This window comes from Nematolebias whitei, chromosome 15 (genome assembly GCF_014905685.2).
Source record: "Nematolebias whitei isolate Nwh7 chromosome 15, NemWhi1, whole genome shotgun sequence".
Classification (NCBI taxonomy): Eukaryota; Metazoa; Chordata; class Actinopteri; order Cyprinodontiformes; family Rivulidae; genus Nematolebias; species Nematolebias whitei.
Genome location: NC_056512.1, coordinates 35,832,154 through 35,850,540, shown reverse-complemented (window position 1 = coordinate 35,850,540; position 18,387 = coordinate 35,832,154). Strand labels below are relative to the sequence as shown.

General features: G+C 39.2%; 2 protein-coding genes across 13 annotated transcripts in view; one reads left to right on the top strand and one right to left on the bottom strand.

Annotated features, from left to right (window-relative positions):
• Positions 1-5,808, top strand: part of elavl3 (ELAV like neuron-specific RNA binding protein 3) — a 12,535-nt gene extending 6,727 nt beyond the window's left edge. For 2 of the 12 annotated variants that reach the window (XM_037689104.1, XM_037689106.1), the window contains exons 4-8: positions 1,890-2,043; positions 2,149-2,377; positions 2,698-2,751; positions 3,235-3,273; positions 4,053-5,808. In XM_037689104.1, coding sequence (XP_037545032.1) covers positions 1,890-2,043; positions 2,149-2,377; positions 2,698-2,751; positions 3,235-3,273; positions 4,053-4,401 — 825 coding nt within the window. In that variant the 3' untranslated portion in view covers positions 4,402-5,808. The remainder of the gene's footprint in view (positions 1-1,889; positions 2,044-2,148; positions 2,378-2,697; positions 2,752-3,234; positions 3,274-4,052) is intronic. The other 10 variants (XM_037689105.1, XM_037689107.1, XM_037689112.1 and 7 more) reach the window with 7 other exon arrangements.
• A 4,253-nt stretch (positions 5,809-10,061) lies between these two features.
• Positions 10,062-15,521, bottom strand: prkcsh (protein kinase C substrate 80K-H). The gene is made up of 17 exons (XM_037689103.1): positions 15,398-15,521; positions 15,133-15,249; positions 14,916-15,011; positions 14,776-14,833; positions 14,531-14,648; positions 14,069-14,198; positions 13,762-13,846; positions 13,337-13,415; positions 13,123-13,206; positions 12,879-13,046; positions 12,709-12,799; positions 12,418-12,487; positions 12,217-12,306; positions 12,065-12,139; positions 11,872-11,971; positions 11,638-11,794; positions 10,062-10,226 (listed from the first exon to the last, which is right to left on the bottom strand). Exons 1-16 carry the CDS (start codon positions 15,483-15,485, stop codon positions 11,651-11,653), a joined length of 1,593 nt encoding a protein of 530 aa, XP_037545031.1. The 5' UTR covers positions 15,486-15,521; the 3' UTR covers positions 10,062-10,226; positions 11,638-11,650.
• Positions 15,522-18,387: the final 2,866 nt, after the last annotated feature.

The following is an 18,387-nucleotide window of genomic DNA, read 5'->3' as shown; positions in this document are numbered from 1 at the left end:
GGGGGAGAAAAAAAATCATTTTGAATTCTTGGAAGCGCGCCAGACAAAGAGAAAGGAAGTGGAGATTTTGTCAAGGCTGAAAGAGGAGGCGAAGCATGTCAAAAAAAAAAGGGGGGGGCAAAATGTGGGGTAGGAGGAGGCAGAAGGGAGCGGTGGCTTGAACAAAGGAAGGATGAAAAAGGGTGAAAAGAGGAGGAGAGAGTGGAGGTCAGAAAGCAAGAGGCGGACAGCATGCGGTGGTTATTATGATGGAAATGTAATTAGGTAGCCTGCCTGGGCCGCACCAGGGTCAGTGCAGGTTAGCCCATCTGCCTCCAATCCAGGCTAATTAGGGGGCTTCTTTGTCCCAAAATAAGATGATAACTGGGGGGGGGGGGTTATGTTATTAAACTCTGATTCCTTCCAGCCGGATCAAAGTAGACCAAACATCGAAACAAACTGCAGGATAGGACAACCAGATCTCCAGAACAGGTGATGTTCCAGCAGATGTTGGCGAAATTCAAATCTTTTACACTGAACTCAAATTTAGGTCGAGAACGTAGCTGAAAGAAAATATTCAAACCACAAGATTAGATGAGCAACAAAAGGCAAAAAAAAAAAAAAAAAAGTTATAAAACATTCATGACGATTAATCACTGGGTCATTTTAATCATAAAACCTAATGGATTTAGAGAAAAATGGGACTGTCGTTAACTTGTTAAAAAAATTAATTGGGGGAAAAAAGCAGCTCCTGTGGTCAATATTTTTAACTCTCTGATATAAGCATCAAAGGAAGGAGTGAGGTGTTTGGGAGGAGGGGGGGCAGTGGAAGGACAGGGAGTAGCTCAGAGAGCAGAATGCCAATGACAGGATTAGAGGCCATATGGGCTTCAGGCACCATCTGTACTGTGGGAGCGACAGGGAGAGGGTTAATTATAGGGCAGCCTGTGTTCCCCGAACAGAGCTGCTCCCCCCTGACTCGTCCAGAACACCCTAATCAGTGCACCGCACAACCCTCCCGCTCATACAGTCTGTCTGTGGACACAAAAGGCACTGGTGCTCAGGCCTGATGGATGTAATCAGAACACCTGTATTCACCCCAAAGCAAATACACGCATGAACTTCCAGCGCTTGTGTCCGAATTAAAGAAGTATACTCCTCGAGTCTACAAATTCTCTTTATGATACAAAGCGTTGTGTTTATAAGTTGCACGGTTGGGTTGCACCTTCGATGTTTGCTGTTTGCTCATGGAGCTGTTCCCCCCCGCCCACCCCCCAGAGAATAGGCACAAAAGGAGGAGGCAGGTCTACAGCTTGGCCTATCGCAGACAACACTCACTCTGTCTCTCCATCACACACAAACACAGCGCTCTTAACAATGCTCCGAAGCGCTCTATCCGTCACACAAGTGTTCAAAGACTCCCATAAACCGAAAAAAACAACAATAGGTCAATCGCTGGAACGATCACTTAGATATCGTTTTGCCAAAGTGGGAATTAAAATGTGCTGAAAGGGGACCAGCTAACAGGAAAACCTTAAGGGATCAAAACAGATGCATCAAAAATGATGCTGCTTTAATTAAGCCTCTGGAGAATTTAGAAAAAAAATTAACTAAAGCTGATGTTTTTCAGCAGAAAACAATCGACTTGTTAACCAATGAATGGATTCAGTTGGAGTAATAGTTATAGCTGTCATGGTTTTTGTCTGTGGTGGTCTCATTATGGCCGAATTTGATATTAAAGGCACCGACTGAGGACACAGACGGAGACAAATTAGTCTGTGGAGAGCAGGATGAATCAGGGATTAGCGTTCAGTCCGGCCCCAAAAGGTTTTGCTTCCGTTTGATTCAAATTTAACAGCGATTTTCTGTGATTTAAGAGACATTTAAACAAATTCTCTTCTGTGTCATAGGTATCATATGCTCGGCCAAGCTCAGCTTCCATTCGTGATGCCAACCTTTATGTGAGCGGACTCCCTAAAACCATGAGCCAGAAAGACATGGAGCAACTGTTCTCCCAATACGGTCGCATCATCACGTCCCGCATCCTCGTGGACCAAGTCACAGGTACAGCTTTACTGCGCGCCGCACCCTGTCCGGGTGTCCAGACGTTCAGGCAGCAGTGGTCACCGATGACAAAACAGTAAGGTCGGTGTGCTTTCTTATTCGGAGCAGGCATATCCCGAGGAGTGGGCTTCATCCGGTTTGACAAGCGTAATGAAGCAGAAGAGGCCATCAAAGGTCTGAACGGACAGAAGCCTTTGGGTGCTGCTGAGCCCATAACTGTCAAGTTCGCCAACAACCCCAGTCAGAAGACGGGCCAGGCCTTACTGACTCAGCTGTACCAAACTGCTGCCCGTCGCTACACGGGACCCCTGCACCACCAAACTCAGCGCTTCAGGTACTGAACCTACGCCAACCCCACCCTGCGTTTGAACCCCACCATTAGCTTGTCGATTGTTGATGAACTATTGAATGCTTCAAAGCCAAGTTACACGTAAACGTTAATTTTTGAGCTCGAGCAAAACAAAATTGTGTTAATTCTATTAATAATGTGCAAAAATTGTGAAGTCTGCAATGTTAAAAAACAAGCAAAAGCTATTTTTCCATCACTAGAAAAGCTGTAATTGCTTATCGATTAGCTACAGAAAAGACATAATTGGCGATATTTTACTTTCCCTCCTTCTCACTCTTTTTCTCTAACTTTCTTTTAAACTGCAGTGTGATCCCTTCACTGGGAAAGGGACCAGATCCAAATAGCAGCTCAAACACAATGTAAGGCACTAGATTTTTCCAGGTTCAAGAATAACATTAACTCCATTTGAATACAGCCTTTTACATTCCAAGGCTTTGAGGGCATCAAAAGAAATGAAACGACGACATATTTACATGCTAATGTAATTCAAGATTTAACGTTTTGTAAATCAAAGTCCTCGGGTATTATTATTTGCAAAAAAAAAAAAACTAAAAGAAATTGTTGGGGGCAAACAATCTCTTTTGAAAGTACACATTTTTAATTCAGTAGTTGAATAATGGGCTATGTTTGCATTAAAGCTACTAACTCAGTATAAAGAATAAATACCAGCAGGACTATGACTCATTGTGGGTGGATGGGTTGGAAGTGCGTTGAAGTGAAGGTTGCCCTCTGGAGGACAGCTGATGATGGAGCTACATAATAACCATGAAAGTCCCCCACCCTTCCTTGTAGATCCCATAACTAACCTCTGCACCCCCTTCACTCTCCCTCTTGCGTTGCAGACTCGACAATTTACTAAACGCCAGCTACGGAGTCAAGAGGTAAATGCCAAAGGTGTACCTTCAAAAGCATTCATGCTAAAGTTAAACCTCAAACAAAGTGCCCGGAATACCACATGCTGACTTCATCTCTAAAATGAGACGTAATGGCCACGATTTATTTTATTTTTTTACCACCCACAGCCCATTTTCCCCATGTCACAGACACAACAACAAAAAAATCTGTAATTGCAACAAACATCTGCAGCTTCCTAACAGCGGGGTATTCTGGCATGGCTTTGTTGAACCTTTTCGTTCTTTTGTTTTAATTATTACAAGTGGTTTATCTGTATTTATTTATGAACTAACATTGTTGGTTTCAGTTGCTTTAATGTTCCCTTTTTTTTCCACCAGCATGGACATACCAGATTCTGTTTGCGTCTCTTCTGTTTTGCTCCAGTTTTATTATTATTTTTTTTTTGTATGGTTTGAATCCAGTTTGCTTTTCATCCCTCTCTAGGTTTCTGTGTTTTCGTTCCAAAACTGTGATTTCTGTTGAACATCGTGATTCATACGTTTAATCCTTCCAGAGACTCTGGTCAGCAGAGAAAATATGCACCACTGTGTGGGTGTCTTGTCTCAGGGGGCACACAGTGTCATTCTGTGTAAGCAGGTAGTTTGGAGCCACTGTGGTGCCCACACATTTATATCTACTCCTGACACAGCAGAGGGGATGAAGATGGGCTCCCCAGGCTCCACACACCATCATTTCTCACAGACACCTATTCATAAGTGTAGAACGCTGAAAGTTGTGTAGAACTTCAGAATGACACCCATGGTAGTTCTCCTGCTCTCTTCCCCAGATTCTCCCCCATCACCATTGACAGCATGACCAGCCTAGCCGGGGTCAACCTCACTGGTCCCACTGGAGCCGGCTGGTGCATCTTTGTCTACAACCTGTCGCCTGAAGCCGACGAGAGCGTCCTGTGGCAGCTCTTTGGGCCTTTTGGCGCTGTCACCAATGTCAAAGTCATCCGTGACTTCACCACCAACAAATGTAAGGGCTTTGGCTTTGTCACGATGACCAACTACGACGAAGCCGCCATGGCTATCGCTAGCCTAAATGGCTATCGCTTAGGCGATCGCGTGCTGCAGGTTTCCTTCAAGACCAGCAAGCAGCACAAAGCCTGAAAGAGAGGCTGCTAGTGCCAGCTCGCTCAACCTGCAGGGAGACGTACCGAGCTCTCTGTCATCACTCTACATGGGCCTGGACTGAGTCTCTCTCTGACATGATCTCACACAAATTCATAAGAAAGAAACCACAGAACGCAGACATGTAGGCACACATACACGCATTGCACAAACATATCCAAGCATAGGCGAGTCAGAGTTTCGAACACACTAGAGGAGTTTCTTTTTTCCCTTTACACGACATAGTCCTTTCCTTGTATTTGCCTGGATTGAATTAGAAGGGGTACGTAGCTGGTTTTTGGGGTGGGGGCAAGAGCTATCTATTTAGAAGACAGTCTAACGAATGTGACAGAGAATGTGTACGGAGTGCTTTGATTGAATTCAGGCAAATAATGACAACTGATGAACGAAATGATCAAAAAAATCAAATATGTGCAATTTACCCAAACTCGTACCCCCCGCCATCTCTCCAATTATCTTGCTGGAGGGGGTTGTAGTCACTTTTTTTACACTTGGGCATTTTGAATCAGTGGTTTTTTTAGATCAAAGAAAATAAAACTAAAAAACAGTGTTCTCTTATATACGTCTATTAAAATAATACTATATATTCAATATTTAAGGTGGTTATAATAGCCGAGTATGTAAGCATTTTCTAGAAACTTTGACTACTGTTTCCTGACCTGCATTGGGTGGTGCCTATAGAAAATAAAGGCATTTTCTCAACTATATCAGAGCTTGTTAGCTCAAACCCAACACACTTTAGCTCAAGCGAAAATACTGGTTACAGAAAAGAACATCAGAATCACTCTCAGCCTCACAATCTCACATCATAGTTAGAAACACAGTTCAAATCAGAAATCACACATATTTAGTGCTCTAAAGCTGTACTTTATTTATTATTTTTCTAATCTCATCCACGTGATGGATTTCACACAAGCAGACTGTCTGTGAACTTAAGAGCAGAGCAGCAGCGCTCCCACGGCGATGACGTTCATTAGTAATTCTCTGCTGGGCAAGAGAGCGATGAGTGTGAGGGGGAAACTATTTCATCATAACGCAGCCACAACGGAGGAAACTGGTGTTTTTTTTGTGTGTATTTATCATGCTTTACGAGGCGCTTTATCCTGCCAGGCATGGCCAGCTACAGTCTGGAGAGATCCTTTCAATGAAGGTGTCAAAAAGTCAAGGCAGAAAGCAAATGTGATGTAAAAACCTCTTTATGATCACAAGGGTTGAATGTTACTACTCGTAGCTGCAAAAGTCTTAGCTTGAAAATGATCTGAAGGTGATGAGAAGCAAGAACATAAAGGCCCCGGCGCCGTTCATCAGGTTAGTAAGCAGACAGAGGCTCTCTCAACCAATAAGGTCATAGTGGTGTAGTCTACATTTTTTGTACTGGGTATACTGTGCTTAGAAACCAAAGTAGTACAATGTAATCGTCAATTTATTTTTGATTTTTAAGCATATTGAGCATTTCCAAATTTATCTTATATTTGAATAAATGAACAAACTTTGTACAACAGTTGGCTTTGTATTAAAAACATGAGCGCTGCATAACAGTAGATTGTTACAGAAGCGTTTAACTGCTGTTTGACGCGTGCCTAATGATATGCCGTGTGTCGTTGGGCACTTTTAAGTGGGTATACTGGAATTCTTAAGCTTTTCTAGTGGGTATACTCCGTATACCTGAGTATCACGTAGACTACACCACTGGATAGCATCTGCGGTAACTTGACATGAGATTAGAAAACACTTCCTAATGACTGAACATTTAAACCCGATTAGGAGGCACATCTGTAATAAATAATAACAGTTGATCCATTGAGCAGAAACACTCATTTCCACTTTGCCGAACGTTCTCGAGGTTTATTTTACGATTTTATACAAGCTTCCAGGAAACATAGAAAAACACGACAGCGCAACATCGAGCTCGCAAATAAGTGTCATAGCTCTACTTCTGCTCACAACAGAAGAAGTATTTATGAATTCGCTTCAGATCTGTTTGGCACAATCACTAAAATAGCTGGTTTTAAATATCCCCAACCCAATCCCCGTCCAAGCACGAGGATTATTTATGGCACCTTTCATGGAACAATAAAGGCCAACCTGGAAGCGTCTGTTTCAGTCCGGACTTTACCACGTGGAGAGCTTTCGTCTTTTAATATTAAGATATCGGCACTTGATAAAAGATTTAATAAGGTCACCTTTATTCAAGTCGGTTTTGCTTTTGCTTTTCTAAGTGACGCTGCGTTAGCCAAAGAGGACGATCTCTTTGAAAAGGATTACATTAGAGATGATCTATTTTTATACATACAAAGGAACAAGACCTTGTGCTGAATTTTTACAGATTCTTAAGCTTGGAAAAATTGGGACATCGCACAGCTTTATTAAAAAAAAACCCTCTTATCTTTGCAGAGCAAGAGGAATAAAAGAAGTGTGCGGTGTTTGGGTGGGGATTTAGGGAGAGGGCGAAGGAATCAAGCATCACACTCAAACTTACCAGTTTAACCGTGTCAGAACGAAACGAATCTATGAAATCTGACAGAAAATAAATTCTAAAACAGACTGCTTGATTATGATTTAACAGAAACATCGACTGTATGTCTTTGAGCGCCCAAGATGCACCTCCATCTTTAGTCTTAACGCCGTGCACGGTGTTGCTCCATTGACAGCACAGCAAAGTTCTTTGACTTGAATCCCAGACGAAGCTGCTGGCTCGTAGTCCAGCTCAGAAGTTGAAGAGCTGCTTGCAAATTAAACAGAATCACAGGTTCAAAACGTCAGTGCAGATTCATAATAAACACCGAGCTTAAATCCTTACGATTAGACCAATTTGACTTTTTGCCAAAGAGTTGCTTCGCAAGTCAGTACGGAGAAAAACGGATTCCCTGAGTAATTGCTGTACAAATCGATGTTATTTATTGAACGAGGACCCTCTGAGCTTTGAGTTATGATTACTTTTGAACATATGAGTTGCGCACATCAGTTTTCATTTCGAAATCTTAAAAAACACTATACCAAACGATCCCATTTGCACACACGACATGCAGTATCAACAAAAAGGCATATCGAAAGGATGAATCAGTTCACCTCTTGACAAAGGAAAAAAAAAGCATCTTATGTATTTCCCCTTACATTTAAATCATCAGCTTTGTATTTATCTTTTAAAACATTGCAAATACTTTTCACTGACATCTCGATCTGACTCATACTGTTTCACCCCCCCGCAGATAGTGACCAAACGAAGGTCTAATCTAGCTAATTTTGTTCGAGCAATTTGCAAGAGATAGCACAGACTGAGCATTCGGTGACAGACGTTAATAATGACCGAGATAACAGGCCACTAAACTGCAGCTGGAGTCGTTTATCCAGCCATGTCCAGCCTGATAAGTCATCCCACAAACCCACAGCTCCAAATAACCTCTCATCTATACAAAGACCCACACCCGACAGAGAGCCAAGGACTATGGCAGGAAACAGTACTACACTGCTTGAGCAACAACACTCATTTAAAAATAAAAAGACAAAAAAACTTTCCTATGGAACAGTAAAGTGCAATGTGCTTTGTTTTTATATTGACTGCAAACAAATGATATATATTTTTTGAAGAAAAAAAAAAGAAGTGTCACACTGAAATGGTTTGCGGAGTCGTGAAAGGAGCGACTGTTCAGGCAAAAGCATTCAAATGAACAGACTCATTGAGAAATCGAAGAATGAGAGCTCTGATCTTTAATTCTCCATGATCACTTCCTCAGTCCCTAATTTGTGCTCTGACCATGCTCAAACTGCAGAATTGGCTGACCTAATAGAGGTATATCAATGAATTTGAAAGGAATACTGTCGAATATAACATCAGTTTTAGCCCATGTCAGTTTCAAATATCATTTTCCTGTAATTTATTGCTTTCATTTACATATCAAGCCTCACTTGTTAAATTAGTGTATTTGTGTTGATGTTGCCATAGAGAACACACATGGGTCAAAGGTTATGTTCGGTTGCATCGATTGGGTAACACGTTTATTTTTCTTCCATTTATTAGTTGCAGTTTTTACAGTGTATGCAGATTTTAGACTTAGTTAGAGTTTTGTTTTCTTTTTTCTGTTTCAATCAAAAACTGTGTTCAATTGTGTTTGTAAAGTCTGTGGTAGCTTTTGTTGCAACATGAAATAATTTAAACAGAAAAAATTCAAAATAGCGCCAACAAACTTGTATTATTTGGGCGACTTTAAGCTTGTAGTTTTAACTTATTAACTTAAAAACTATTTATTATTATTATTATTATTATTGCCTCGTGTAAAGTATGTTTTGTGTATATTTATGGTTTATTTCCTTATATTTGCAAGTTTTAAAAGACTTTTAAGTTTGCCAAAATTGTGGTAACACCATTTTTTTTTGTTTTGTTTCTTAAAAAGGGGGACAAATAGAAAAAAAAACAGCTTTAGAAGTACGATTTGGAAACGTTCTCCATAGTCAAAGAATGCACTGCTATATTTAACTAATTGAAGTGTATAAACATACATGCTGTGTGCTAGATGTTATGCCTTTACTGCCTGTGTTCTGTTTGTCTTGTTAAATGAAGATCTTTTAATTATTTAATCTAATCACAGTCTTGTTTTTCCAACCACTCTGTAAACCCCGGAGACGTGGAGCGGCCCCTTTAGCAAGGCTTCAGGGCCTTTTCAGGGTCCGGCAACTGTCGAGAACTGTTTGATTTACTCACAAGATGCTTTCCTGTTCTAATAGGTTCAGTTTACAAAACGAAACTATATCACTGCTTTGAATTGTGAGACCACTTGAATCAATTTGTGCTTTAAAATCAAAGCTGTTCTCTGTGCATTAAAAAAAAAACTCAGCTTAGAGCTCTGGAAAAATAAATAAAAATTATTCCAGAGCTCCAAAAAGCTGCAGGAAGGTTTTCTTGGGAGTCTAGAGTAGTGAAGGGGTGAGTGGTCCTTCTGTTTATCAACTGTATTTTGTGTCTATTTATTTAGAAGAGGGGACGCAGTAACTTAGTGATGTTTTTTCTTACATTTTCCTGGAATGGTAGAACAAATCGAAGGTGAAAACGATCAAAACGGTTCTGCCGGCGCCAACGTCGGCAGAGCGAAAACGACAAAATCTCACACTTCCAAACACGACCAAACGAACAAATTTAAGCAAAGAACAAAAAAAATAAATAAATAAAACCTTTCAGTTTAGACTAGGATATTTATTACTGGGATTTCAGCTGAAGACGCTTGAAGACTTTTTCATGGAATCGTTTAATTATTTGTACTTTACATGCCAGAAAAAAAAATAAAAAATAAAATGAAAGTTACAAATACAAATGACTCGTGTTGTTTACTATCAGCAACTGTTGTTGACCTGTTCAATGAACGTAGAAAAAAGAAAAAAAAAGGGAGTTGACTCACGTGTCTTTAATTTAAAAGAGGAACTGTTTACTTTTTTATGCTTTTAAGCCATGAAAGGAAACAAGATGCACCAACATTTACTAGTTTCCAAACATTTGACCGATATTATATTCTTTTTATAAGCAGGTATAAATGAAATAAAAGAACAAAGATTCATTAGACCTAAGTGGCTGATTAAAACTGGACACCAATTAAAAGTTCAATGAGCAAAACTTTATTTGAAAACAATGGAATGACTACATTGTGCATTAAAATAAACCGAGCAGGAGTGAAAGATAGAAGTGTCGATCATTGTGATTGCCTACTCGTTGGAATTTCCATAAAGTTCACACAGAAACGATAAAACGCAGAGGTGATGCAGCTTGTCGAGCGGAAACTTCATGTTGCTGCAAAGTCTGGTCCCTTAAGAGCAACCTGCGAATTAAAGCATACATGTGTTCATTTCAACTTGTCAAGTCATGCTTTTTGTTAACGAACGGCAGAGCAGCCGAGGTAAAACTGACCATTACAAGCACACCTTTATTGCTGTGTTCATTTTGGATTATGGTTAAATTATAGAATCTCATCAGTGTTGTCTCTTCTCTGCACATTTGACTAAAGCAACACTCATGCTAGCATCATCAGAAAGTTTAACTCACCCTTATATCTAGTCTACACTATTATCCATCAATAATACAAGATTTAACAGAATCAAACTAATTCATTTAAAAATTAACTAAGGCAATTCATTTTTTATTTTTGAATATTTTTCTATGGCTTTTAAGTACAGTAGTCCCTTGTTTATCGCGGGGGATCCGTACCCTGAAGTCCCGCGATAAGTGAAAAACCGCAACGTAGGAAAAGTAGTACAAGTAGTAGTTTATTTTAGTATTTATATATACATATACATTAAGGCATTTTAAACCCTTCCCACACTCTTGCAATATTCTAAACAATGTTTCTAAACTCCAAACGCTCTAAAAGAGCACAGAATGTCATGATTTCAGCTCCCTGCCTCGCTGCTCTTTGTCAGCTGCAAGCACTCTTGGCCACGCCCACTTCTCTGCTCTACACAGCGAACAGCTGATCAGCTGCAGCAGGAAGCTTATCCTGCAGTATGGGCTGCACAAAGGTGCAGGAGATGCTAAATAATGTAAAAAAATAAAATTCCATGCCGATCGTCAATCAATCAGCCAATTGTGTGTCATGTCCACTCTTATTTTGAAAAACCGCAATAGAGCAAGTCCGCGATAAACAAACTGCAAAGCAGTGAGGGACTATTGTACCTTAAATCTGCCTAAGAGGCAAGTTTAAAATAGAAAATTAGATCTTATCACGGGCCAAAGTACAAGTATTTATTCACAATTACTAACACTGCAAGAACATTGTAGAATCCAATTATTCTACTTTACCATGTTTACACCAAAGGCATCATTAGCAAACTTACAAAGTGTAAAAAGACAAAATGCTCACAATATAAGATGGATATCAGTAGTTAATTAGTAATACTCTAAACAATCAAAATAAACTTTGGTTATGTTGCCACACCATTAGTTTTCTGCTGCTCTAACATGCATCTTTAACTGCACACAAGATATTCTCTAAAACAAAGTGCTGAAACGTTTTGACAATTGCAGATTTTTTATTTGCTCCTGCTTGCACCAAAAAAAAATGGTAATGAAATAAGCCCAAGTTTCATGTATTGATGCTCAAAACACGACTAATTAAAACAACTGGCCCAATATAAAATTTTAAAGGGAAAACCATAGAAAATAGTGAGAAAATGGCACGAAGCTTTCTCGTAAAAAAAACAAACAAAAAAACAAGGAGAAGTTATTTTACTCACAGATCACGAGTGTCTACAGCTCATCATGATCAGAATCAGGGATCACTGGAGGGGGCTCCTGGCAGACAGCAGGGCTGATGAACTCCATGAGGTACTCGCAGCGGCTGGGCTCTGACGTAGATGTCACAACCGTTTCTGTCCCACATGTTAACTTGACCTGAGACATGACACAAACATGTATTTATGATGTGTTGTCCTTTAATAAAGATGCCTTAACTGTTGGCTGAGACTCACAGTGGTGGACCTGTTGGGGCCCTGCCAACATCCTGTCCCATGCTCATACTTCATCACAGAGTAGATGTTATCCTCAGGACCTGCCCATTTCCCCCAAGAACTAGTCAAGCAAAATGGTGAAAAATACACCATGAATCAACTGTTTTAAAATCAAAACAAACAAAAAAAAGGCAACACTTTGATTTACTCTTACCCTAAATTAGTTTCCGATCCACCATACTTGGGTTTCTGGGATACTCTGTTGAATGGACAGAGTCTATAGACATACCTGTGAGAAAACAAATAACTCAGTCGTTCAGTTTAAACTTCTATACAAAACATTTTCCAGTCAAGCGATGTACATACTCGCCAGTGGTCAGCTCATAACATTGGCTGTAGAGGTAGGCAAACTCGCCATTTGGTCCAAAGTCGAAAGAGATTTCCTTCTCGAGGTTCCTAAGGAAAAGCCCCAACTCAAATTTACATATCACAATTTTTAACTAATAACGTGCTGATCGAGTACCAAAATGATCAACTACAGCTGAAGCATCACAGTCTGAAATGTACCTGATGTTATCGTCCACCTCCCTTAGAGCTTTCTCAGCCTCATCAAACTCATCTCTGGCTTTCTGTGCAGCTGAAAATGAGAAGGTGAACTTAACCAACTTTTATCAAAATTAAGACATTTTTACTACAAGTTTTGTGATAAGAGCAACAAACTGGCTACATAAATCATTAGTTTCCACATCAGTTAATTGTGGCACAAAATAAGTTCCATTTGAATGCTAAACTAAATGCTGTAATTTTCATGACTGTTATTTGTGTCTCAGCTTATCAGGACGAGCTGTAAACACACACCATCAATAAGATTCTGTGTTTCTTCATCATAGGGCGGCATAGCTCCCTCTTCATCGTCCTTTTTGTCTTGAGTTTGTGTTGGAGGAGGAGTCTGAAAGCAAAACGCAGATCTGAGTTACTAAAATAAACACAAACAACTTAAATTGTATGTAGACACATAGAAAGCTTACTTTATAATCCCCATCATCCATCTCATCATCCTCCTCCTCATCTTCCTCATCCTCTTCTTCCTCTGGGTTGTCATCATCAGGGTACGTTTCAGAATCATTGTCAGAGACTGGATCTTTTATTTCCTCCTGTGGGGGTTCTACGGGGACTGAGGCATCTGTGGTTGACTGCTGCAAATCGTCACAAAATTTAGAAAAACGAGTTTTGTTTTCTATAAATTTAACAAAAACAACTTCAGATTTGTACCTCGGACAAATATTTGTCTTTGATATTACTCCAAACATTCTCAAATGCTGCGGGGTCAATTTTGTCCACTCCTCCCAACAGTTCCTACACAAACCAAAGAAAATAGATGTACGTTCAGTTAGGTTTAGATCCTCAGACTCTGCTGTAGCTTTTGAAAACATTACAATTAAAATTCATACTTTAATGAAAGCTATCAGGAAAAAAAACTATATACCTGAGCCTCTGCTTCGGTGAATACACCATCAGAATCTTTGTCAAGCTCAGAATGAGACAGAAGTTCGACCACTGAGACACTGTGACACACAAACACTCCATTTTACATTTAGTAACAGCAGAGAAAGCCGTTTTCACAACCGGCCAGTAAATAAAGCCAGATGCATGAACATTGAGTTAAAGCTAAAACAGTGATTAAAAAACAGCTAAACAAAGCTCCACCATTTTGTTCAAATTAAATAGTGATAATTATTCACATAAATGTGTTGCTCCTAAAAAAAGACTATTTAAAATTTCTATAAAACCTGCATTTTTTTTTATTTTATGAAGATTTTAAAACAGATCCTGTAGCAGTCACTGGTTCATCAAATTATAAATTTTCCTTCCATAAAAAAGCTTCTATTGGTGAAGATTAACAATACTCACAAGCCATCTCCGTTACGATCCAGCTCAAGAAACACTTCAGCCATTCTAGCCTTGTCTTTCTCCGTGCGAATGACAGCTTTTTGTTCTGAAACAAAAAAATTAATAAGTTAAATATATTTAGAAAATATACTTTGAAATGTCTTATATATTATAATTTCTAATAATGTTAATTTTTGGCATTTGGGATGTACAACTATTCCATCAGTTGACCACAGAACATTATCAAAAAGCAGGAAATTCACACTTCACTGTGGTGTAGTACCCCATATTCACAGTAGGTGCTGTAATATTGTCGTCAAACTTTTACCTTCCCAGGCCTTCAGGTGGCGCTCTTTAGCTACTTTCTCTGGTTGCTCTGCAGTTTCTTTAACAGTTCTCAGAGCCTCCACTTTCGTTTCCAGATCCTTTTTACTGTTTTGGACTTCTGACAGTGTGCCCTGTTGAACCAAATATTTTTTTAAACCAAAACTGTCAACTAAATGCTATGCAACGTTTTCATACAAAAAAAAGAAAAAGTATATGGTTCTGGATGAAGCCAAAACAATAGCTAACAAAGAGGTGCTTAGAATAATTTACATAAGAGAACAATGTGGCACCATTTCCATCCTCTGTTATTCAAAAAACAACATTTCAAGACTGTATTCTGCCATCTGTGTGCACAAACGCGTTAAATGTATATGGTAGTATTCAAACATCTTCATATAAAAATCTAATGAATAAATAATCGCTTCAGAGCACACACTACAACAAAAGTTAGTCGTGTTCATACCTTCTTATCCTCTAGACCTCTTTTAGCCTCCTGGATAAGTTGTTGTTTGAGCAAAAAGCCCTCCTTTGCTATTTCTGCCAACTTCTCCATGCTCTCTTTTTCTTTACGCCACAATTCCCTACAAAACAAAAAAATATACAAAAGCACAACCAAAATGTTTAACTTTTTAAAATTCAACATGATGCAATTCTGTGTGGCAATCGTAAATGCAAACAGAAGATCTTAAAAGTTGAGAAATTTTCCACCTGCAGGTATTCTGACAGTCAGCACCACTGTTGTACTCATCTGTAGCATCGCAGCAGTCTGAAGAGAAAATACAGATGTTAAAGTGCAAATTCTAAAACATGCCTGAAAAACAGCAATCTAAACTGATTCAAGTTCATACCACAAATTCCATCATTGACGCGGGACGAGGGGATGAATGTTGGTCGGAAACCTGCATTGGTACAGTGGAAGTTGCCATGGGGACAAGCAGCGGTACCTGAAATATAAAGGGTTTTCAATCAGTCAAAAAGGAAAATATTGTTGTTAGCTATTTATATTGGTTAAATATATTGAAAGGATAGAATGACTGGAATCATCATCAGTGAAGACATACAGACCTGGCTCATCAGACCCATCCTGACAATCACAGTAGTCATCATTTACTCTGTCAAAGGGAATGGTGCGGGATCCATCCAAACAAGTGAAGGGTTTGTTCTCTTCATACAGCGGCCTTTCTGTTTTTATACAATTAAGACGGAAGTCGTGTCAATGATTCCACTCTCCAAAATCCATTGTTTTAAATAATAGTTTGGCTTGGAGTGAAGTTAAAATATAAGCTGTGGTGGACGTGCTTTAGTCAGAACTCGGATTAGAAACGCTTACTTGATAATGGGACCCCGCGAGGACGTTGAACCTCCACAGATGAGACTCCTCCACACACAAGAAGCAGCAGCAAACACTGGCAGTTCATGGTGTACACTTTATAATCACACAATACAGTGGAGCAGCACCGAGATCACCTGCAAAACATTTAAAATGTGCAGGTCAATAAAGAGAACAACACACATTACCCGAGAACAACAGCTAGCTCATTAGCTCATTTAAACACTAGCAGTTGAAGCTAACGCTTGAGCGAGCACGGCAAACAATATATTTATTTAGTTAATACCACCTGTGCCTCTATTTATATGACAAACACACATAAATCAAGCTTACCAAAACCGCAAAAACTAAAAGAGAAAATAACTTATTTTAGCTTTTTTCTCCTTTCTTCGTGGAAAGCTAAGAGCTACCAGGCGGATAACATTACCTAGTTCCGTATCTGAAAAGCGCATGCGTATTGCCCCGCCCTTCTTGGTGACGTTTTTTTCATTGATTGGACGACGCGTTTTATCTTTGTTGTGATTGGTGGAGAGCAAGGGGAGCCTTTACAGAAGTTTGTGCTAAAGATTGCAGCCATCTCACGCAAGTAAACAGGAAAAAGGCACCCTACCTTTGTTTACCCATTTATTTATGTATACAAATATTTTGAATCTGCCCTCATATTGTTGTAATTGGCTTCCAAAGATTTATTTGAATTTTTAAAAGATGTTTAAGCAATTTGGGGGCCTTGTGAGTGTTTTTAATTGTCTTTTTTTTTTTTACATTTTGGCTGCTTTTTTTCATCCATCCATTATCTTCACCCGCTTTTTCCTTTTTGTCTTTTCGTCGTCAAATCCTGGACGAAAAAATAATGTCAAGGATTCATATACAAAAGAGTATACACACACATATTATATACATAATAAAGTTTTTTTTTAAAAAGTAAGATGAAGCTGAATAGAGTTCAGCAGTCTGACAGGTGCAGGGAGAAACTGTTTCTGAGCCTGGTCTGCTCTGAATGCTCCTCAGCTGCCTGCTTGAGGGGAGGGGCTGGAACACACTGTGTGCAGGATGAGTGGAGTCCTTCATGATGCGGAGCGCCCTCCCCCCTGCATTGTGAAGTGCAGAGGTTTGAGGTGGTGGGAAGGCTGCTCACCACAGTCTTCTGTGCAGCCTTAACCACCCTCCGCAGAGCCATCCTCTCAGCAGCAGTGCAGCTGCCGTGCCACACGGTCATGCAGGTGCAGAGAATGCTCTCCACCACACAGCCATAGAAGCTCCTCAGGACAGAGTTCCCAAGTCCAGCTCTCCGCAGCTTCCTAAGGAAGTAGAGACGCTGGTGGGCCTTCTTGACCAGGTAGGAAATGTTGGCTCTCAGATGAGGTCACTGCCTATATCAGGTCTCTCTTGTAAATGAGTCCTCGAGGCTCAATGGGAATTACCTGTATAAATAAAGGTTGATTGATATATGCACCCCCAGGTACCTGTAGCAGGAGACCACCTCCACAGCTGCTCCTCCAATGTATAGGGGATGTAAAAAAAGCCCAAGTTCAACTAAAAGTTTTTAAATAATGATCATATTGTCCATGCACTTTTAAAAATACATGAAAGTCTGGCTTTTTGGAAGAAAGGATAAAGAAATGAGGGGTGGTTTGAAACGTTTGCACTGTGCTACATGGGAATATTTTTAAAATTAAATTGTATAAATTTTACCTTAGGCAATTTTAATCAGTCTGTAATATTAAACCAAGTACATGCCAGAATACTAATTACAAATTAAGGTCTTCTCACCTACATTCAGATATATATTTTATATATGAAACTAGTATTTTTAGCACAATATGGTGACAAATAATTTGACATCATATTTGTTGCAAATAAAGAGTGTGCAGGAAACCATAGTGTTTCTTTTAATATATAAAAAAAATTGCTTTATTTGTATTTTAACACACTTTACAGTACTGAACAGTGAAATAAAAGAAAAATATACTGATATACTATAGGATTGTTTTATATATATATTTTGCTTATTAAATGCATTTATTCACAAAATGACACCTCAGCTTTGTCAAGAAGAAAAAAGTTTCATAAAAATAATATAATAAAAAATAACTTGGACACATCTTACACGTTACAGCAAGATCATTTACAAATATTACAATCATTTCACGTTTTAGTCACCCTTCTCTTGAAGGATCTCTCTTACTGATGAACAAATCAATGAGTTACAGCCCAGAGATTTTTCTTTTTCTTTTTAATAAAGTCCGTCTGCAATTACATTAACCTGACAGAAACACCAATGGGAACTGGCTAAGTAGGCCACCATGGGACAAACATTTAGGCTATCAGGCTTAAACTTACTAAGAAAGAGAGGTGGGGATGGCGCTGGAGATGGCCAAGTTAAAAAAGGGCATGTCTATTTTTAATTTATGGGATTACACCAGCTTTGTTTTGGCGTTATTAATCAAACAAACTTAGTCTCACATGAATGTTTATAGAGGAAGGCTATAGTTCATTTAATTATGACTAACAGAGGGAATTACCTAATTGTTGCCCAGTGACCAGACCAGCAAAGACTGAACAATACCTGAAACACACCGTTGGCCTAGAAACCTGATGTAAATAAAGTGCTGGTAATAATTTCAACAATAAGTGTGCACAATTAGAAGTCATAACAGAAATGTTACTACAAGTGAAGAGCTGTATAGTTAAATGAAAAAGGTGACCCTGTGGCTCGTTGTGCCTCAGTGGGTCATGTCAGGTGGCTATTTGTCAATCATTCTGACTGGGATAAAAGTTTTATTTACATTATTACATTATATACAGGAGCGACAATGCTTATAGCTTAATCATCAACACGTGATTCATTTTCCCGACCATCCACCAGCATGGTATAAAAATAAACTGTACACAAACTGGTCAAAGAAAACGCTTCCCGTTATTTTCTTTTCATTGATTAAAAAGAATGGCAGCAATCACTTAATTGAATAATTTCCTTATTAAGAAACAAT

Coding starts and splice junctions, on each gene's coding strand:
- prkcsh (XM_037689103.1), bottom strand. CDS start 15,485: ATGAACTGCCAGTGTTTGCTGCTGCTTCTTGTGTGTGGAGGAGTCTCA. Junction 13,847..14,068: donor CCACCTGAAGGCCTGGGAAG/GTAAAAGTTTGA, acceptor TTTTTGTTTCAG/AACAAAAAGCTGTCATTCGC. Junction 13,047..13,122: donor AAGACAAATATTTGTCCGAG/GTACAAATCTGA, acceptor GACGATTTGCAG/CAGTCAACCACAGATGCCTC.